Below are 22632 nucleotides of genomic sequence, written 5' to 3'. Positions count from 1 at the left end.
CTGTGCAGAAGCTCTTTAATTAGATCCCATTTGTCAATTTTGGCTTTTGTTGCCATTGCTTTTGGTGTTTTAGTCATGAAATCTTTGCCCATGCTTATGTCCTGAATGGTATTGCCTAGGTTTCCTTCTAGGGTTTTTATGGTTTTAGGTGTTACGTTTAAGTCTTTAATTCATCTTAATTTTTGTATAAGGTGTAAGGAAGGGGTCCAGTTTCAGTTTTCTGTGTATGGCTAGCCAGTTTTCCCGACACCATTTACTAATTAGGGAATCCTTTCCCCATTTCTTGTTTGTGTCAGGTTTGTCAAAGATCAGATGGCTGTACATGTGTGGTGTTATTTCTGAGGCCTCTGTTCTGTTCCATTGGTCTGTATCTCTGTATTAGTACTAGTACCATGCTGTTTTGGTTACTGTAGCCTTGTAGTGTAGTTTGAAGTCAGGTAGTGTGATGCCTCCAGCTTTGTTCTTTTTGCTTAGGATTGTCTTGGCTATGCAGGCTCTTTTTTGGTTCCATATGAAATTTAAAGTAGTTTTTTCTAATTCTGTGAAGAAAGTCAATGGTAGCTTGATGGAGACAGCATTGAATCTATAAATTACTTTGGGCAGTATGACCATTTTCACAATATTGATTCTTCCTATCCATGAGCATGGAATGTTCTTCCATTTATTTGTGTCCTCTTATTTCCTTGAGCAGTGGTTTGTAGTTCTCCTTGAAGAGGTCCTTCACATCCCTTGTAAGTTGGATTCCTAGGTATTTTATTCTCTTTGAAGCCGTTGTGAATGGGAGTTCACTCATGATTTGGCTCTCTGTTTGTTATTGGTGTATAGGAGTGCCTATGATTTCTGCACATTGATTTTGTATCATGAGACTTTGCTGAAGTTACTTTTCAGCTTAAGGAGATTTTGGGCTGAGACAATAGGGTTTTCTAAATATACAGTCATGTCATCTGCAAACAGAGACAGTTTGACTTCCTCTTATCCTATTTGAATACCCTTTCTTTCTCTTTCCTGATTGCCCTGCCAGAACTTCCAATACTATGTTGACCAGGAATGGTGAGAGAGGGCATCCTTGTCTTGTGCCAGTTTTCAAAGGGAATGCTTCCAGCTTTTGCCCATTCAGTACAATATTGGCTGTGGGTTTGTCATAAATAGCTCTTATTATTTTGAGATACATTCCATCAGTACCTAGTTTATTGAGAGTTTTTAGAATGAAGGGCTGTTGAATTTTGTCAAAGGCCTTTTTGGCATCTATTGAGATAATCGTGTGGTTTTTGTCACTGATTCTGTTTATGTGATGGATTACGTTTACTGATTTGCATATGTTGAACCAGCCTTGCATCCCAGGGATGAAGCCTACTTGATCATGGTGGATAAGCTTTTAGATGTGCTGCTGGATTCGGTTTGCCCGTATTTTATTGAGGATTTTCACATTGATGTTCATCAGGCATACTGGCCTGAAATTTTCTTTCTTTGTTGTGTCTCTGCCAGGTTTTGGTATCAGGATGATGCTGGCCTCATAAAATGAGTTGGGGAGGATTCCCTCTTTTTCTATTGTTTGGAATAGTTTCAGAAAGAATGGTACCAGCTCCTTTTTGTACCTCTGGTAGAAATTGGCTGTGAATCTGTCTGGTCCTGGACTTTTTTTGGTTGGTAGGCTATTAATTTCAGAACTTGTTACTGGTCTATTCAGGGATTTGACTTCTTCCTGGTTTAGACTTGGGAGGGTGTATGTGTCCAAGAATTTATCCATTTCTTCTAGATTTTCTAGTTTATTTGCGTAGAGGTGTTTATAGTATTCTCTGATGGTAGTTTGTATTTCTGTGGGATCAGTGGTGATACCCCCTTTATCATTTTTTTTGGTGTGTGTCTATTTGATTCTTTTCTCTTTTCTTCTGTATTAGTCTAGTTAGTGGCCTATTTTATTGATCTTTTTTAAAAAACCAGCTCCTGGATTCACTGATTTGAAGGGTTTTTTGCGTCTCTGTCTCCTTCGGTTCTGCTCTTAGTTATTTGTCTTCTGCTAGCTTTTGAATTTGTTTGCCCTTGCTTCTGTAGTTCTCTTAATTGTGATGTTAGAATGTTGATTTTAGTTCTTTCCTGATTTCTTTTGTGGGCATTTAGTACTATAAATTTCCCTCTAAACACTTTTAAATGTGTCCCAGAGATTCTGATATGTTGTGTCTTTGTTCTCATTGGTTTCAAGTAGCATCTTTATTTCTGCCTTCATTTCAGTATTTACCCAGTAGTCATTCAGGAGCAGATTGTTCAGTTTCCATGTAGTTGTTGTGGTTTTGAGTGAGTTTCTTAATCCTGAGTTCTAATTTGATTGCACTGTGGTCTGAGACACTGTTGGTTATGATTTCCATTCTTTTGCATTTGCTGAGGAGTGTTTTACTTCCAATTATGTGGTCCATTTTAGAATAAGTGCAATGTGGTACTGAGAAGAATGAATATTCTGATTATTTGAAGTGAAGATTTCTTTAGATGTCTATTAGGTCTGCTTGATCCAGAGCTGAGTTCAAGTCCTGAATATCCTTGTTAATTTTCTGTCTCATTGATCTAACATTGACAGTGGGGTGTTAAAGTCTCCCACTATTATTGTGTGGGAGTCTAAGTCTCTTTGTAGGTCTCTAAGAACTTGCTTTGTGAATCTGGGTGCTCCTGTATTGGGTGCATATATATTTAGGATAGTTAAGTCTTCTTGTTGTGTTGATCCCTTTACCATTATATAATGACCTTCTTTGTCTCTCTTTATCTTTGTTGGTTTAAAGTCTGTTTTATCAGAGACTAGGATTGCAACTTTTTTTTTTTTTTTTTTTTTTTTTTTGCTTTCCATTTGCTTGGTAAATCTTCCTCTACCTTTCTTTTGAGCCTATGTGTGTCTCTGCATGTGAGATGGGTCTCCTGAATACAGCACACTGATGGGTCCTGACTCTTTATCCAATTTGCCAGTCTGTGTCTTTTAATTGGGGCATTTAGCCCATTTACATTTAAAGTTAATATTGTTAGTTATGTGTGAGTTTGATACTGTCATTATGATGTTAGCTGGTTATTTTGCTCATTAGTTGATGCAGTTTCCTTCATGGTGTTGATGGTCTTTACAATTTGGTATGTTTTCGCAGTGGCTGGTACCGGTTGTTCCATTCCATGTCTAGTGCTTCCTTCAGGAGCTCTTGCAAGGCAGGCCTGGTGGTGACAGAATCTCTCAACATTTGCTATGTGTAAAGGATTTTATTTCTCCTTTGCTTATGAAGCTTAGTTTGGCTGGATATGAAATTCTGGGTTGAAAATTATTTTCTTTGAGAATGTTGAATATTGGCCCCCACTCTCTTCTGGCTTGTAGGGTTTCTGCTGAGAGGTCTGCTGCTAGTCTCATGGGCTTCACTTTGTGGGAACCCGACCTTTCTTTCTGGCTGCCCTTAACGTTTTTTCCTTCATTTCAATCTTGGTGAATCTGATGATTATGTGTCTTGGGGTTGCTCTTCTCAAGGAGTATCTTTGTGGCATTCTCTGTATTTCCTGAATTTGAATGTTGGTCTGTCTTGCTAGGGTGGGGACGTTCTCCTGGATGATATCCTGAGGAGTGTTTTCCAACTTGGTTCCATTCTTCCTGTCACCTTCAGGTACACCAATCAAACATAGGTTTGGTCTTTTCACATAGTCCCATATTTCTTGGAGGCCTTGTTCATTCCGTCTCATTCTTTTTTCTCTAATCTTGTCTTCTCTGTTTCATTAAGTTGATCTTCAGTCTCTGATATCCTTTCTTCTGCTTGATCAATTCAGCTACTGATACTTGTGTATGCTTCACGAAGTTCTCGTGCTGTGTTTTTCAGCTCCATCAGGTCATTTATGTTCTTCTCTCAACTGTTATTCTAGTTAGCAATTCATCTAACCTTTTTTCAAGGTTCTTAGCTTCCTTGCATTGGATTAGAATGTGCTCTTTAGCTCGGAGGAGTTTGTTATTACTCACCTTCTGAAGCCTACTTCTGTCAATTCATCAAACTCATTCTCCGTCCAGTTTTGTTCCCTTGCTGGCGGAGTTGTAATCCTTTGGAAGAGAAGAGGCATTCTGGTTTTTGCAATTTTCAGCCTTTTTGCGCTGGTTTCTCCCCATTTTCGTGGATTTATCTATCTTTGGTCTTTGATGTTGGTGACCTTTGGATGGGGTTTCTGTGTCTGGATATCTTTTTTGTTGATGTTGATGCTATTCCTGTTAGTTTTCCTTCTAACAGGCCTCTCAGCTGCAGGTCTGCTGCAGTTTGCTAGAGGTCCACTCCAGATCCTGTTTACCTGGGTATCACCAGTGGAGGCTGCAGAACAGAAAGATTGCTGCCTGTTCCTTCCTCTGGAAGCTTCATCCCAGAGGGGCCTCTGCCAGAGGTCTCCTGTATGAGGTGTCTGTTGGCCCCTACTGGGAGGTATCTCCCAGTCAGGAAACACAGGGGTCGAGGACCCACTTGAGGAAGCAGTACAACCCTTAGCAGAGCTCAAACACTGTGCTGGGAGATCCACTGCTGTCTTCAGAGCTGTCAGGCAGGGACATTTAAGTCTGCTGAAGCTGCACCCACAGCTGCCCCTGCCCCCAGGTGCTCTGTCCTAGGGAGATGGGAGTTTATCTATAAGCCCCTAACTAGGGCTGCTGCCTTTTTTTTTCCAGAGATGCCCTGCCCAGAGAGGAAGAATCTAGAGAGCCAGTCTGGCCACAGTGGCCTTGCTGGGCTGTTGTGGGCTCCACCCAATTCGAACTTCCCAGAGGCTTTGTTTACACTGTGAGGGTAAAACCACCTGCTCAAGCCTCAGCAATGGCAGACGCCCCTCCCCCCACCAAGCTTGAGCCTCCCAGGTCAACTTCAGACTGCTGTGCTGGCAGTGAGAATTTGAAGCCAGTGGATCTTAGCTTGCTGGGCTCCATGCGGGTGGGACCCGCCAAGCCAGACCACTTGGCTCCCTGGCTTCAGCCCTTTCCAGGGGAGTAAATGGTTCTGTCTCGCTGGCCATTCCAAGCACCACTGGGGTGTGGGGGAAAAAAAAAAAACTCCTGCAGCTAGCTTAGTGTCTGCCCAAACGGCCAGTTTTGTGCTTGAAACCCAGGGCCCTGGTGATGTAGGCACCCGAGGGAATCTCCTGATCTGCAGGTTGTGAAGACCATGGGAAAAGGACAGTATCTGGGCCAGAGTGCACCATTCCTCAGGGCATAGTCCCTTACAGCCTCCTGTGGCTGGGGGAGGGAATTCCCTGACCTCTTGCACTTCCCGGCTGAGGCAACCCCCAACCCTGCTTCAGCTCGCCCTCTGTGGGCTGCACCCACTGTCCAACCAGTCCCAGTGAGATGAACCAGGTCCCTCAGTTGGAAATGCAGAGATCACCCCCCTTCTGTGTCGAGCTCTCTGGGAGCTGCAGACCAGAGCTGTTCCTACGGCCATCTTGCCAGCCTGAAGTATCTTTTTTAGTAAATAAAATTGAAAGAGCTGCAAACATGTTTAATGTAAAATGCCTTTATCTCTGCATATGGAGAGTACCCTGAAAGATAGGGCTTATTTCCTAAAAGCTCTCAAGTGGTATTTCCTCTTAACGTAGAGTCACTCATTTTTGTTCCTTTAAAAAAAAATTGTGGCAACATGTAATATTTTCCATCTAAACTTTTTGATATATAATTTAGTGCATTATGTACATTTACAGTGTTGTGCCACCATCACCATCATCCAATTCCAGACCCTTTTCATCATAAACAGAAGCTCTGCCTGTTAATGACTCTCTCCCCCTGCCAGCTCATCTGCATTCTACTTTGTGTCTCTATGAATTTGCCTCTTCTAAGCACCTTCTGTAAGTGGAATCATACAATATTTGTTGTGTTGTGCCTGGCTTATTTCACTTAGGATAACGCTTTCAAGGTTCTTGCATGTTGTAGCACGTATCAGAATATTGTGTGAATATTCTGCGTTCTGTTTATCATTCACCTGTTGATGATGGACGCTTGGGTTGTTTCTACCTTCTGGCTATTGTGAGTAATGCTGCTATGAACATTATCTACAAATATCAATTCAAGTTCCTTTTTACAGTCTTTTTGGGTGTATGCCCAGGAGTGGAACTGCTGGGTTATATGGCAGTTCCATGTTTGACGTTTTGAGGAAACTTTGAAGTGTTTTCCACAGTGGCTGTACCATTTTACATGGGTTCCAATTTTTCCACATCCTTGTCAACACTTGCTCTATTTTTTAGCAGTTGTCCTAACAGGCATGGTCTCCCATTGTGGTTTTGATTTCCCTAATGACCAGTGATGTTGTCTTTTCACTCTCTTCATAGTGTCCTTAGACGCTCAAAATATTTTACTTTTTTTTTTTTTTTTTTTTTTTTTGAGACAGGGTCTCACTCTTTTGCCCAGGCTGGAGTGCAGTGGTGCAGTCACAGCTCACTGAAGCCTCAACCTCCTAGGCTCAAATGATTCTCCTGCCTCAGCTACATGGTAGCTGGTACTACAGGCATGTGCCGCCATGCCCGGCTTTTTTATTTTCTGTGGAGACTGGGTCTCACTATGTTGCCCAGGCTGGTCTTGAACTCCTGGGCTCAAACCATCCTCATGCCTCAGTCACCCAAAGTGCTGGGATTATAACTATAAGCCACCATACCCAGCCCTGATTTTACCTTTTATGAAGTCCTATTTTTTGTTATGGGTTTTATGTTTTGTTATCTTGTGTCTTTCATTTTGGTATCATATCCAAGAAACCACTGCAAAATCCAAGGTCATGAAGGTTTTCCCAAATGTTTTCATCTAAAAGTTTTATAGTTTTAATTTATATTTAGGTTTTTGATCCATTTTGAGTTAGTTTTTTAACATAATGGTAGGTAAGGGTCCACTTTGTTTTGCATGTGGACATCCGATTTTCCCAGCATCATTTGTTGAAAAGAACATGCTTTCTCCATTGAAAGGTCTTGGCACCCTATTTTAGCACATGTGTGAGGGATTATTTCTCAACTTTCTCTTCTGTCGGTCTGTCTATATCAGTATGACAATGTTTTGGTTACTGTCGCATTGTAGCAGTAAGTTTTCAAATCAGAAAATGTGCAACTGCTAACATATTTCTTCTTTCTCAAGATTGTTTTGGCTGTTCGGGGTTTCTGTCTCACTCTGTCACCCAGGCTGGAGTGCAATGGCATGATCTCAGCTCACTGCAATTCTTAATTTTCCTTTTGGACTGCTCATTGTCAGTATATAAAAATGCAACTGATTTTCGTGTTGTATATCCTGCAAATTTCCTGAGCTCTAAGTTTTTGTTTTGGTGTGGAATCTTTAGGATTTCCTACATATAAGATCATGTCATCTATAAAGAGACAGTTTCACGCCTCCTTTCCAATGTGGATACTTTTTTCTTGTGTAATTGCTCTGTCTAGGACTTTCAGTATTGTGTTGGGTAAGAGTGGTGAAAGTGGGCATCCTTGCCTTGTTCCCAATCATAGGGGAAAAACTTTTTTTCATCGAGTGTGGTGTTAGCTGTGGGTTATTCATACATGCTGTTTATCATTTGAGGTAGTTTCCTTCTACTCCTAGTTTATTGCTTTCATAATAAAAGGATGAATTTTGTCACATCAAGTTTTCCAGCATCAGTTGAGATGATCATGTGGGCTTATTTTGTTGTTGTTCATTCTGTTAATGTAGTATGTTATGTCGGTTGACTTTTGCATGGTGAGTCATCCTTGCATTCCCGGAATGAATCTCACTTGGTCATGGTGTCTATTCCCACTACTATGCTAGTGAATTCAGTTTGCCAGTATTTTGTATCCTGGTCTGTATGTTCTTTTGTTGTAATGTCTTCAACTGGCTCTGGTGTCAGGGTAATACTGGCCTCACTGAATCACTTAAGAAGTGTTCTGGATTCTCTGATTTTTTGGAAGAAATTGAGAAGGATTAAGTGTTAACACTTCTTTAAATGTTTGGTAGAATTCATCAGTGAAGCCATCTGGTCTAGGACTTTTCTTATCGGGAGGTTTTTGATTACTGATTCAGTCTCTTCACTTGTCGTAAGTCTAATCATTTCTATTTCTTCCTCATTCAGTTTTGGTATACTGTTTTCAGGAGTCTATTTCATGTAGGTTGCCCTATTTGGTGGTATACAGTTGTTTCTAATAGTCTCTCTTAACTCATTGTTTCTGCCAAATGTAATGTCCACACTTTTATTTCAGATTTTAGTAATTCGAGTCTTTTTGTTGTTGTTGTTGAGATGGAGTCTCGCTCTGTCACCTAGGCTGGAGTGCAGTGGCACAATCTCGGCTCACTGCAACCTCTGTCTCCCAGGTTCAAGTGATCCTCCTGCCTCAGCCTCCTGAGTAGCTAGGATTACAGGTGCCCATCACCACACCCAGCTAATTTTTGTATTTTTTAGTAGAGATGGGGTTTCACCAGGTTGGCCAGGCTGGTCTCAAACTCCTGACCCCAAGTGATCTACCGGCCTTGGCCTCCCAAAGTGCTGGGATTACAGGCATGAGCCACCATGCCCAGCGAAGTCATCTTAGTCTAGCTAGAGGTTTGTCAATTTTGTTGATCTTTTCAAAGAACCAATTCTTTGGGTTTTTTCTATCACTTTACTACTTTCTGTTTTATCTATCTCTTTTATTATTTTCTTCCTTCTGCCTAGCCTTGGGTTTAGTCTGTTTTCTAGTTCCTTAAGACCATAAAGTTAGCTTATTGAATTATTTTTAAATGTATGTGTTTACAGCTAAAAATTTGCATCTTAGCATTGCTTTTGCTGCATTTTGTAAGTTTTGGCATGTTGTATTTCCTTTTGTCTCAGTATTTTCTGATGTCTCATGTTTTCTTTGACCCATCGTTTGTTTATTTTCCACATATTTGCAAATGTTCTAGTTTACCTTCAGTTATTGGTATCTAGTTTCATTCTATTATGATCAGAAAAGCTACTTTGTGATTTTAATCTTTACTAAGTCATTAACACTTGTGGCCTGACATATGGTTTATCTTGGAGACGATTCCATTGTGCACTTCAGAAAAATGTATATTCTATTGTTGTTGGGTGGGTGTTCTATATATAGGCGTGTCAGGTTCAACTGGCTTATCGTATTATTCAGGTCTCCTATTTCCTTATCTTCCACCTGGTTGTTCCACCCATTATTTAAAGTGGGGTATTGAAGTCTAAAACTATTACTATAGAACCATTTCTTCCTTCAATTCTGTTAATGTTTGCTTTGTATATCTTGGGGGTCTGATAAATGCATATATAATTGTTATATTTCTGTGAATTTACCTTTTTCTCAATATAGTGTCCTTCTTTGTCTCTTGTAACAGTTTTCGACTGAAAGACTATTTTGTCTGATATTAGAATAAGCCACCTCAGCTCTCTGTTAGTACTTACATGGACTATCTTTTCCATCCTTTCACTTTCAAGCTGTTTGTCTTTAGATCTCAAGTGGGTCTCCTGTAGACAACATATAGTTGGATCATGTTTTTTAATCCATGCTACCAATTGCTTCCTTTTGGCTGGAGAATAATCTCTTTAATGACTGATAAGTAAAGACTGACTTGCCACTTCGCTATTTTTCTCTCTGCCTTAGAGTTTTGTCTCTCATTTCCTCCTGTCTTCTTTTGTGTTGATTTTTTTTTTTTGTAGTGACACATTTTAGTTCCTAATTTTGATTCAAGGTACTAGGAAGCATACTGAATATGGCTTCTAAGGGCTGGTCCTAACCAAACTACACAGAGAAAAGTCTAAGATAATGGGCTATGCCCAGTTTACATTCACCTATCTTCTCCATCTCTTTCCCTGCACCACCTCTTTGGGGACAGGAGACCAAAGAAGCTTGCACAACTTCTTATCTTCAGTGATTTCAGTGAGTCACTGTGTTAATGAGGACTAGGTCCTCACCCAGAGCATGATGGACATAGACGACTACTCCACAGAGGGGAGACCATCTTAAATTATGGTCAATGCTCTTCTTTTTTACTCTTCATTGATTCTGCACCTGTCAGAGGTGGTGTCTCTTGTCACTTGAGTGTGTGCTGCTGCTTCCACCAGCAGTTACTTTGAGATTGTGGTTCCTTCTTTTGATTCTGTTGCTTCTGTAAAGGATGGGTCTTGCCAGCCCAGTTCCCCTTTAGAAATTACCAAATCTGTTCAGGTTTTAGTGACTCATCTTGCACATACCAGCTGTCCTTACCCTTTCAATGAAAAAGCAAGCTGTGGCTTGGATCCTTGTGGAGTGTCAGAGACAGTACTCTGAGCTTACCCAGGGCTACATTTTAGTCATGAAATACATACCTTAGTTCTCACAAATTGGAGCCTTGACTGCCATCTTCTATATTTACTTTGTGGATTTGGGGAGAGCAGTTTTTAGTAACATCTCTAGGACACACAGGTTTGTAAACGTCCTTCTCTCTGTGCTTCTCCTAGATGCATCATTTCTGGCATGGCTTCAGGAAGCATCGTGCTATTTTACAACGACTTTAACCGGTGGCATCATGAATACCAAACCCGCTACTGATGGTGACAGCTGTGCATTCACTCTGCCCCTAGGATGAGCAGAAGTATCTGGAGCATCATTCTCTTCTACCACATCTGAATGTAACTTAAATTTGCTCAAAGCAGCAAAATATTTTTTAAAGTTATTAATAATTGCTATTTTTGTAGTCTTTGCTTGACTTTTTTGGGGGGATTAGCAAAGCAGAAAACTGGCTGCTGGGTTCTGTAGTTTTAAAAAATCTATATTTTTAGTCATAATGAGAAGTCTATTTTCACCAATTATGGAAACGTACAGTGGAGCAAGTAAACCACTTATTCCAGCTATAATATTATGAAGAACATTTCCCATGCATCTACAAGCTTGAGAAATAGGATTTTCACAGTGGGGAAGTGGGTTATAATATTGGAATAGAAAAATTTGATGCTGTAATTTGGGTCCTGTATTTTTCCAAACTGTGCTTCTTCAGCACTAATATTTCTGGGATTTAAATAGTAATGTTTAAATTATGGTAAATGTAATTTAAAACATCTCAGTTAATTCTGTCACTATTATTCTTCAAGCATGTTTTAGACCTAGAAAAGTATGGTTTGGGGGAGGCTATTTTATTGTGTGGTTAGCACAAGGAATCTAATTTATAGCAAGTGTGAAATAGTTACCATTTTTTTTCCTGATCTGTCATCTTCATTGCACAACAAAATGAAATTATGGAAATGCTCTTGAGCTCACATTTGTTTTTCTTTTAAAGTAAATGCAAGTACCAAAGCTCACTACTGCGGTTTGCCTGTGCCCGGACAATGAGGCAGAGCCATTGTTGGGGCACCCTCTTCCCTCCCTGGGTTTGCAAGTAGAGGCTACCAGGTGCTGTATTCAGCAACACCTGTTTTACTATTTGTTATTCAACTATCTCCACCTTCCTTTTGATTAGCAATTTGTACTAAGAAACAATGTTATTTGGTGTTGTATAATTCTACTTTTCTAGTAGATTACTGTGTGGAATTCTGTGAAAAATATTTGAGAAAAGGCCTGTATTGCATAAATAAATTCTTTGTATGTTGTGAACTTTGATCTCTATTTCTCTCGCAATAGACCTCAAGTGGTCCCTCTTTTTTTCCTACACACTCAGCTATTCTCTAAAAGCAAGGATTTGGAATGAACAATTCAGTTTGACAGAAAAAGCTGAATAAAATGGCATCTGTAATTGAATTGTTGGAAATGCCTTTTTTGCTCCTAAATTTTAAACATTAATAAAATAATGATTCACAAAGAAAATGTCAAACTCTGATTCAGTCCTAGTTTTTGATCAATAACGAACGTGAGAGATCCTCCTGACTGAAAACAGGAAAATAAGCTTTCTTTGGCCAGATCTCTCCTCTTATTGAGACTCACACAAATGACCTAGACCTGAATCTTACAAATGCCTAGACAAGGAACTTTATGTACCACTTCATCTGAGATCCATCATTAAGAAAACAGATGATGGTGAAATGTGGGGGAGGGAAAATACATTTTAGAATCAAAGAAATAGGCAAGTTGCTGATAAATTAATTGATGAACATACTGTTAATATCCTCATTAACTTGTGAATATTACACTTTGGAAACTTAACAATGGTAGAAGAAAATAGTAATACCTAAGTCATATGCCACACAAATGATACTTCAACCACCTTATTCTTAACAAGCCTAAAGTAAAGCTCCTCTTGAATCCTAAAAGAAAAAAAAATCAGTATCTCCACTACCTTCATTGTTTTTAAAACTTACAACTAAGGAAAATTAATTGAAACGTAAGTAGGCCAGGCGCAGTGGCTCATGCCTGTAATCCCAGCACTTTGGAAGGCCAAGGCGGGCAAATCACTTAAGGTCAGGAGTTCGAGACCAACCTGGCTAACATGGTGAAACCCTGTCTCTACTAAAAATACAAAAAGTAGCCAGGTGTGGTGGCAGGTGTCTGTTAATCCCAGCTACTCGGGAGGCTGAGGCAGGAGAATTGCTTGAGCCTGGGAGGCGGAGGTTGCAGTGAGCTGAGATTGTGCCATTGCACTCCAGCCTAGGCGACAGAGTGAGACTCCATCTCAAAAAATAATAATTAAAAAGTAAAAAATTAAATATTAAAAAAAGAAACAACATGAAACAAGGCTGGCATCAACACAAGGGCTTCTTAATAGAATCTGTTCAGTAATAACATTCACAGTTTATTCAATATTTACTTATTCAATTTTAACTCCTTAAAAAAGCTATTACTTTACATAAATGTAAACCAGTTAAGAAAAGAAGTGAAAGTAGAGGTGTTTTGGGGCTGGAAATGAGGGATCCACAACAGAGGGAGCAGTGCGTCTGCACAGTGAGTGGATGCGGCTGGATGGGCCGTGCTTGGTCCTTGTACGGTAACTGAGGGCTGGTTTAAAATGCAATGCCTCCAGAAATTAAGATTTTCCTCCCTGACATATTGATTCTTACTGAAATATAACCAATCAAGTCCCTGAGATGCTGTCATTTAAGAAATACCATTAGATCTCAGGGAGAAAGCAGGAGGTCTAAGAGACAACATGAACATCTGAAAAACAGATAGAAACGTGTAGACAATGCACTCTCAGAGGACAACATCTTACTCCCAAAGTACATCGAAAAGCAATGTTTTCATAAATTACTTCAATAAAAGAGCTATTTTATCCATTGAGAAACATCACACCTCATTTCTGCTTAGCATACACAACAGGAAGATTCAGAGTGTCTCGCATAGGAATCACGAATCGCCGTGAGTAGGGCATGAGGTCAGGAACTGACAACCTGGAGTTGCCCTTCCCACTCGCTCTAAGAGCAGCCAAGCCAGAAGGTCAGGGGCCGACCACACACTTGGTGTCACATGTCCTCCTACGCCTGTCAGAGGGGCAGTGAGATGGCAGTGGTTGTGTGAGTCAGGCTTGCAGGAGGAACCTGGGATGCAGCCCCATTGCACCTACTTTGTACCCTTCTTAGCAAATAAAACAGCTGCAGCAGCTTAGATCCACCATGAGAGGTGGTTGAGGTAGAGATGTTCACTAGGCTTCTTTGATACCTTTTTACTGGCTGTGATCTCGAGAGCTCCTAGCCATGCAAATCATGGGCCTGGTTTAGTCCTTTCTACTGTGACAGTCCCGCCCCATTCTCCATCCCTGCTAAAAAAGACAGCGGACCCACGATATAAACAGATTCCTTCTGGATCCAGAAGCAGAAGTGTCTTTCATTTAAAAGCTGGAATAACCCCCCACTGAGCTTGGTGGAGAAACTTCACCACTTCCTGGTGTGTGTTCGTTATGGATTAGCCCCATAGCCCCACATGAAATCCCATTAGGCCAAAGTGTGTTTACCAACAGAAGCAGAAAGTGACTTTAGTCTCGCAATCTGCATAACCCGTACATGAGCAAATGTGCTAGTGCCTCCACTTGGCTATTTTTGCCCTACCACATGGAAGGAAATCGTTTCCTACTTCGAGCAGGAGAACTCCCAGCCCAGCTACCCCCGTTTTATGTAGCATAAAGTTGAATCACTGTTAAATCTGTAGGCTTCACAAGTTATCCTTGCAGAGGAAGGAGGCTGGGAAGTTTCAAAACTTCCCGCTTATAAGAAGGAAGGGCAAGACCATAAAGTAGCAAATACATAAATAGCCAAACAAACCATTTTAAAGTTCTACTTACTCTCAGATGAGTGAGAGAAAAATCTTTTGGATTTTTCTTTTAGATAGACTTGAAAAGTCAACATGATGAACTTCTTGCGTGCTCTAGAGTCATAAGATCGCTAAAGACGCAAGACGACTGTTAACGCCAGTGACATATCACTCCCAGCCCTGGCTGCTGTGAACCAGAACTGCAGACTGCTCAGAGCAAAGCACATCACATTTTTCTCTCTAATGAAATGAAGGGTAGTTTGGCCTTTAGGCAAGCAATCTGTTTTGAGAGAGTTGGGCTCCTCCAGCAAGGTCAGAAGGCAAACTGTGAATGCTCCTATGAGATCTTGGCAATCTATGCCAGAAACATGAAGTGAACTTTTTTTCTGTCCCAAATTCAGGAATATTTTTCCTGGCCAAAACCAAGATTCCAGGGAGTTGAGCAGGCTTGTCACTTCTCATACCTGGCACGAAGCTGGCTGCTTTGCAGCTTTGGCCTTGGATAATTTGAAAGACATCCCCAGAACTGACTTCAGCCTCAACACAGGCAGGCATCCAACCATGCCTCGCAATGCAACAGACTCAGCCCGCATGACCACACTGGAGGCCTGTGGTGTCCCGCTCCGCCCAAAATGAAGAGGCATGGTAGGGGCCGATGACTGTCTCTGTACCAAATACACGCTTTTCTTCCCCTTAGCCATTCAACGCAGGCAAGGCCTTCCCACAGCTGTCTTCGAGTTCAAGGCTTTGGTTTTTATCATAAGATTGCCCCTTAGAACCCCCTGGCCAAGACTCACCAAAGTTGCACATGTCAGCCTCCCTCTGGAAAAACCACTCTGACTTTGATCTAAATGGCTACAGGACTTTAACACTTAAGCACCCCTGCTCTGATAACTTCTCAGCCACTGACAAAGTGGTAGAAAATGACGGGTGGTTTGGCCTTTAGGCAAGCTTTTTTTTTTTTTTTTTTTTTTTTTTTTTGAGACAGAGTTTCGCTCTTTTTGCCCAGGCTGGAGTGCAATGGTGCAATCTTGGCTCACCGCAACCTCCGGCTCTCAGGTTCAAGCGATTCTCCTGCCTCAGCCTCCTGAGTAGGTGGGATTACAGGCATGCGCCACCACGCCTAATTTTGTATTTTTAGTAGAGACAGGGTTTCTCCATGTTGGTCAGGCTGGTCTCAAAACTGCCAACCTCAGGTGATCCGCCCGCCTCAGCCTCCCAAAGTGCTGGGATTCTAGGCATGAGCCACGTGCCTGGCCAGGCAAGCTATCTATTTGAGAGAGTGGGCTCCTCCAGCAAGGATAAAAGCCAAACTGTGAATGTTCCTATGGATTTGCACCCCACCTGTGTCTTACACATGCAGCACTTCTAACACATCTCTGATCGCCAAGAGGCAACCTCGTCATGGGGCACCTGCCCTGCAAGCCAGAAGCAGCGAGGCCCAGCTCCAGTGAGCCTGGGGAAGCTCTTGGCCATTCCATTTCCTTATTTATTAGACAAGGATATTAGTGTCTATCTCTTAGGACTGTGGCATATCTCAAGTGAGATGGGATGAAATACTCCATAAGCTGTAAACTTGTGTGATTGTCCATTGTCATGATCATCTTCTTTAGAAAGCAGCTGATTCTGTGACTAGGCTGCTCTGTTACTAGAAGCTTACTCTCACTCTGCCCTCAAATCTGACCTTTTGTGCCCCCTACCTGCTGACCTCAGGCTGACCATCCAGAGCAACTAAAAAAACGCTGCACCCCTTCTACGGAACAGTCCTTCACACAGCCAAAGACACTGAGCAAATGTGCCTTGACTTTTCTCTTACCTCAGTTTTCTCCACCAGTCCTTGGCTGCCAGGATTCACACCCCCTCACTACTCCAGCTGTCCTCTGTCAGGTGATCATTGCTTTCTCTGTACCACACGCACCAAGGTCCCCAGAACAGAACTCCATCCCCGGTTAGTACTGCCTGGGATCTGCCCGTGCTTCTCATAACACAGCTAAGATTATGCTAATGTTCAAGAAGCTATGTTGGCTCCTAATGACGGGGTGATCACTGAAATCCTCCAGGCCCAGATCTTCAGCCGTGCTGCAGGCCAGGGCCTTGCCTCGGGTAGTTACAGAATCGAATCCCAGCACTTCACACTTCACTTCTATGGGTTTGGGTCAGTATCCTCATCTGCTGAGATCCTTTTAAATGAGTCTATTCCTTTAAAAAAAAAAAAAGAAAAAAAAAAAAAAACAGAAAAGCATTCTTTCTAAGTTGTTATTCACATCATATGGGGGGAAAAATGGTTAAGAACAAAGACTGAAGCTGCAGCCTGGCTGCAGAGCTGCCCTGTCCAGCCTGGCAGCCACTAACCACAGTTCAACACTTGAAATGTGCCCCGTCCAAACGGAGACGTGCTGTAAATGTAAAGCACACCAGATTTCAAAGGTTTAGAATAAAAAAAGTAAAACATCCTAGGGATTTTTTTTGTATTGACTACATGCCAAAATAATACTTTGGATGTATTTAGACATATTAGGTTAAATAAAATACACTATAAAAATTAATTTCACACCTGTAATCCCAGCACTTTGGGAGGCCGAGACGGGCGGATCACGAGGTCAGGAGATCGAGACCATCCTGGCTAACACAGTGAAACCCCGTCTCTACTAAAAATACAAAAACTTAGCCGGGCGAGGTGGCAGGCGCCTGTAGTCCCAGCTACTCGGGAGGCTGAGGACGGAGAATGGCGTGAACCCGGGAGGCAGAGCTTGCAGTGAGCTGAGATCCGGCCACTGCACTCCAGCCTGGGTGACAGAGCGAGACTCCATCTCAAAAAAAAAAAAAAAATTAATTTCACTTGTTTCTTTAAAAAAATTTTTAACATGATACTAGGAAATGCTGTCTCCTGTGGCTTGCATATTTCTGTGGGACAGCAAACTGTTCTAGAGATCTTTCTCCAAGACAACATCAATCAGCACTCCTGCTTTCAACATGGTGAATCTGCCGTGAGCTCTCTTCACCATCTCCTAATTCACATTTCACCATTTTAGCCATGAAGATATTCTGGGGAAGTTTTGCCAAATGCCTTCAATTTATATATTCAATACATTTCTGTTATAGCAACCTTTCTGAAGAGAGGGTGAGAGGAAGAGAGAGAAAATGAGAGGCTGAGACTCGGCCCGGCTCAAGTAAGGGAATCAACACGAAACAGCCCACGCCATTCTCTCTGTGCAGAACTTGAGGAGCGCAGCAGTTAAGTGCCTGTATTTAACTTCGATTCTGAGACAGAATTACAGCTTAATAAACGTCTGCTAAACAAGTGGGCGATGAACAATCTGCCTGTAGTAGAACCTTTATTTAGCTCCTCCCCTCCAGGCTTTGATTTAGCCTAGGATAGACAGGGAACCCCTCGCCCCCAAAAAGAACATGCACTTTACAGTCAGCAAAAGCTAACACTGCATCGTGGCTCCACCTCCTGCTAATTCTATGACCTTGGACGTGTGACTTGACTTCTTGGTTTGCTCCCCTAGCACCACATACTTCTGTAGGTTTTCCTGGGGTCATAACCATCTTAACAGGATGGCTAGGCAGTGCCGCCCCCGCCAGTTCATGCTACTTCTGGTCTCCACCCTCACAGAGGACGGAGGCATGTACCAACAAGAGGCTCCTGCATCCTGACAGTGACTGGCACTGCCCGGCCACTTATTTTCTTGTCTTTAGCAGATATCTTTCTTTGAACCTCACAGTTCGAGAGTGGGAGATGGGTTTGGGGCTCAGATCAGTGCCAGAGGCCTTGTTCTATTGCTATTTGCATTTTTTTCCTTCCTTTTATTAGCTCTTCCCTTCCATTAACAAAAATGTTTCTATTGAAAGCTAAGAAAAAGCTTGCCCTGTAACTAAAGAGGAGGCACAAGCAGAATGTTCTAGACCTATACATCACTCCTTTTTTGAAACTTACCCTCCTGTAGTCTGACCCTGCTACAGCTGTGGGACTAGGAAGCCCACCGCTGCCGCGCCCGCCAACCCCCCTCCCCGCCCATCCCACCGCACCTTGTGGCCGACCTCTGGACCGGATCAGGGGTCAGCACCAGCCCAGAACTCATTGCATCGCCTGGCCCATGAGACTGACTCATTCCTTCAGCTATCTGAACTGGAAGATCCAGAGTCAAGTTAGATGATTTCAAGCTCTGGGATTGTAAAGCCTTGAAAAGTTGGGGACAGAGGCAGTACGAGGGTAACCTAAGTCACAGGTCAGTGGGTACTATGAGGGAACAGAAACAAGAGTCTTGCAGAGAAAGCTGTAGCTGACAGAGCACTGGAAAAAGCAGAGACAGAAGACCACACAACCTCAGAGAGAGACAGGGGAACAGCTGCCCCAACTCTCTGCCCCTCCTGCTCCTGGTTCGTAAGGTTCCTCTGTCATGCACCAGGCACACCATTTATTCTTGAGCTTTTGTGATGTGTCTTTTTTCTAAGACAGGTTCTCACTCTGTCACCCAGGCTAGAGTGCAGTGGCATGATCTCAGCTCACTGCAGCCTCTACCTCCCTGGTTCAAGTGATTCTCCCTCCTCAGCCTCCTGAGTAGCTGGGATTACAGGCATGTGCCACCACGACCGGCTAGTTTTTCTATTTTTAGTAGAGATGGGGTTTTGCCATGTTGGCCAGGCTGGTCTTGAACTCCTGACCTCAGGTGATCCACCCACCTTGGCCTCCCAAACTGCTGGGATTACAGGCCTGAGCCACCGTGCCCCTTCTGCACCTGTAACCAGACAAACTTCAACCAAGACACCTTTCCATATGTGTTCTCCCCAAACTTCCTCTTTTCCCCGAGTGGCCCTGAGACTTTGCAAAACAGCCACTGGCACCTGCTGGAACCTGGGCTGAGGAGGAGAACTTTGATTCCACACATCCTTGGCCAAACGACAACACAGACACCTTGGCCCATCCCTGATTACTTTTTTTCAAGAGGGAAAAGTTTATTGCAGGTTGGGTACACTTGTAAAAGGCAAAATCTAACAATGAGAACGAACTATAGGGCCCACCAGTTTAGAAGATGAGCAGGTAAAACAAATACACGGATTATGTACAATTATTAAAAAGAGCAGGGTGGTGGACAAAAAGGAAAAACTGCCAGCAGCCTTCCAGAAGGTTCACAGAGTATATCCAGGGAGCACCTTCCCGCCCAGTCCTGGCTGCCTGGGGCGCGCCGCCTCCTGTGGTTACCTGCCCTGCTCCAGATGAAACGCAGATGAGGAAGCAGGCACCGGGGCTCAGGTGCGGAGCTTGTTCTGCTCTGCAAGTCGCTGGCTTGCGGAGAAGCAGCCGCTGGGTGCCGCGTGTGCCAAGCCTCTCATTAAAACACCCAGAGGGCAGGTTCACAGGCATTTCCTAACACACGTGTGGGAAGAGCTGGGGGAAACCCATAATGCCCAGGGAAGAAGTGGCTTCTCCCATCATCTGTACAAATGAATACCCAGCATTGTCTCCGGTGAGCCCAGTGCCCCAAGCCAAATGGCTGAGCACGCAGCATCGGGCATCTGAGCGCTTCTCAAAGCCTGCAATCCACGTCCAAAGACCAAACCGTCCTCTCAGGCGCTCACTCCTTCCATTAGAAAGCCACTCCTCTCAGCACAGGACATCCACAAAAGGACAAATGCAATTCTAAGTCTTTTGTAAAAAAAAAAAAAAAAAAAAAAAGAGAGAAAGAGAGAAAAGAAAAGAAAGGGAGCGTTCTGAGTCTATTTAAATAAGGAAAAGGCCTTGGTTCATCCAAAGTGTTTCTATAAAAATGCATCGAACGCTGGAATAAAGTTGCACATTCTCCTGGTGAAGCTGTAAAATGTCCAACAAACTGAAAATGACTGGGGATGATCTGGAACGAGTCTCTCCAAACAGCTGTTGGCAGCACGGATGCAGCCTTTGATGTCTCCAGGAACCAGAAGGTAGAGCCCAGAGCACCAGGCCAGGCTCCGGCACGCCGGGCTCCGGTTCCCAGGCGGCCTGCGGAGGACCCGCGAACTCAGGCGCAGGCGGTGAGGACAGGGAGGCCTGCAGCAGGGAGGCCGGCGAGGCTGAGCAGAGGGCTGGCTTCCTGGGTGGCAGCGGGCGGCTTTGCCCGTCTGCAGGAGGCTCAGTCTCGGTGGCGGCGCCAGGTTCCTGCCCGCTCACCACCCGTGGCAGCGGGAGGACAGTTGGGGGTGGGAGATTCCGGAGGGGTGGGGGCCGGGACTGCTTCCCCAGGCACAGGGATCTCCTCCACTGAGGGAGGACCTGGAGAGATGGGCTCCATCCCAGGCCTGCCGCCGTCTGGACAGTGCTTGCTGCAGAAAATCTGCCCCTCCTTATCTAGAGCCGTGTTCTGAGGAGGAAACAGCAGAGACAACACATTACCCAGGCCCAGGCTCGGGTCCCAGCTGCCACGAGCGGAGAGCACGACAGAGCATGCACGGGCCTCAGAAACAGAAGAGGAGAAATAACGCCAAGCCTCCAACAGAAGCCTCACAGGAGAGCAGTGGTTTCGGGAACCCACCGGGGGAAGGGGCTGTCCTCGACCTCTGCTCCTACCCTGACCCAGGCTGGCAGCCCAAGGAACACTGGGTGTCTGTGTCTTCTCTCGCTTTGGGCTGTGCCTGGGTTCTCACTGCTTCAGCCCAAGCCCAGACCTTAAGCTCAAAAGAATTCTGAGACAATAAGTAAACCTTACGAGGGTGCTCGGTCTTGGACAGTTTACTTTTCCAAAGAAAGTTCTCTGTCACAAATTGAAAAGTTACCCATATGTCCTGTGAATAATTAATCCTTCTAACAACCTGAGTGGCTGTGAAGCCTATAAAAGGCCCAGGAATCAGATGGAGCCATATTATCCTTTTTTGAGATCCTCCAGGATCTCCTCACCTGTCTTCTCTTCACATGAAGCAAAGCGTCCTTATCCTGACACGTCTTGAAAGTTTTTAAATCTGCTCAGCTCTTCAAGGAACAGAGAAACAGCCACAAAGATGTGAGGCAGTCACCTGCGTTCTGAGCCTGGCTGGGGAAGGGAGCCTGGTCCTCCTTTTTCCTTCTCTATTTCCTGCTTGTCCAGGGAAGTCCATCAAGCTGCCATCTCACTGGGCCTCCCAAAAGTGAAGGAGATGGCAGTTCCCAGGCACATTTAGCTGAAAGGGACAATTGCCAGGAGGCATTTTGTAATCTAACTACCCTGGGGAGGGAGAGGGGAACATGCACTGGAGATTCTTTCAGTACTTTAACAACAACAAAAAACGTCTGGAGAAAATAAGAATCAACAACAGGGCTTTCTAAGATGAACTTGGGTGGCTGCCTCCAGGGCACCTGAGGCTACCTGTGGAACGGCTGCTTCTCCACCAGCCCTGCCAAGTTCAAGCTGAACAGTCATCTATTTCTGGCCAGGTGCGGTGGCTCACACCCGTAATCCCAGCACTTCGGGAGGCCAGGGAGGGAAGATCACTTGAGGTCAGGAGTTTGAGACCAGTCTGGGCAACACGGAGAGACTCCATCTCCACAAAGAATTTAAAAATTAGCCGGGCATGGTGGCAGGCACCTGTTGTCCCAGCTACTTGGAGGCTGAGGCAGGAGGATGGCTGGAGCTCAGGAGTTTGAGGATACAGCGAGCTAGGATCACACCACTGCACTCTAGTCTGGGCAACAGAGCAAGACCCTGTCTCAATAAACAAAACTCCCATACCTCTACAATTTCCAAGGACAATTTCAACTACCTGGAGAAAGGGTAACGGTGGAAAACTCCACTAAAAGATGCTCCCACCTACACGGGAAGCAGAGAGCCAGCATACAGGTCTTTCCTACCACAAAAGGTCTCCTGGGTACAAGAAAACAATCCCCCCGTTATTTCTCCTTTTCTCTTCCTGTCGGGAGCACAGGGGTGTGTGCAGCAGAAGGCAGGCTGGCAGTGCAGTTAGTACATACCATGGCCTTGGACCTAGCCAGAGCGAAGCAATGCAGGCGGCGGGAGAGGCAGAAGGCAGGAGAGAAGCAGGGACAGAAACTAGACTTACTTTCAACAGAAGCAACACGAGTGAAACAGTTTTGTCTATCCTTAAATTAAGGCATAAACCCAAATCCTTCCCCAACTTCCCCCTGAAACAAGGCATAATCCCCCAGCGAAGAAGGCAATGCCCTTGAATCCGTCCCTTCTCAAGTCTGCACCACAGGCGCCGAGTGACGGCGGCTTCTCGGCATTTCCTTCCCACCACAAGATGGTCTCTCCTGGTCTCTGCAGCCGGGGCGAGACCCCCCGGAGTACATGGGAGGCCGTCCTGCGTGCACCCTGCTCTGTCCTTTCTTACGCATGCTAAGGACAAGTCCAAGAAAATGGAGCTGTAATTCCACACCTCAGCCCTGCCTGAAACCAAGGCCTCGCCCATTAAATGATCTTCTCTTATCCCAAAGGCTGGCTGAGAGTACACTTGCTGATACAAACTCATCTTTGGAAACGCAGCTGGAGAAAGAACAAAAGCCTTCACAAAGGCACCCATCCTAAGCTGCCCTTTCCAAAAAGCCACTTTTCACCT

General features: G+C 44.0%; 2 protein-coding genes across 21 annotated transcripts in view; one reads left to right on the top strand and one right to left on the bottom strand.

Annotated features, from left to right (window-relative positions):
• LRBA (LPS responsive beige-like anchor protein) overlaps positions 1-11523 on the top strand; it is a 768738-nt gene extending 757215 nt beyond the window's left edge. For 5 of the 7 annotated variants that reach the window (XM_015450901.3, XM_015450902.3, XM_005556058.5 and 2 more), the window contains one exon: positions 10395-11523. In XM_015450901.3, coding sequence (XP_015306387.2) covers positions 10395-10485 — 91 coding nt within the window. In that variant the 3' untranslated portion in view covers positions 10486-11523. Of the gene's footprint in view, positions 1-5676; positions 5821-10394 lie in introns of all 7 variants that reach the window. The other 2 variants (XR_012435154.1, XR_010586615.2) reach the window with 1 other exon arrangement.
• Positions 11524-19044: 7521 nt separating this feature from the next.
• The window catches only part of DCLK2 (doublecortin like kinase 2), a 180701-nt gene continuing 177113 nt past the window's right edge, over positions 19045-22632 (bottom strand). For all 14 annotated transcript variants that reach the window (XR_277458.5, XR_012435156.1, XR_012435155.1 and 11 more), the window contains one exon: positions 19045-20447. Coding sequence is in view for 8 of the 14 variants with exons in the window: in XM_005556049.4 (XP_005556106.2) it covers positions 20220-20447 (228 nt within the window). In the remaining 6 variants the exon portion in view is untranslated. The remainder of the gene's footprint in view (positions 20448-22632) is intronic.

This window comes from Macaca fascicularis, chromosome 5 (assembly GCF_037993035.2).
Source record: "Macaca fascicularis isolate 582-1 chromosome 5, T2T-MFA8v1.1".
NCBI classification, from domain to species: Eukaryota; Metazoa; Chordata; class Mammalia; order Primates; family Cercopithecidae; genus Macaca; species Macaca fascicularis.
This window is presented reverse-complemented; position numbering and strand designations above follow the sequence as displayed.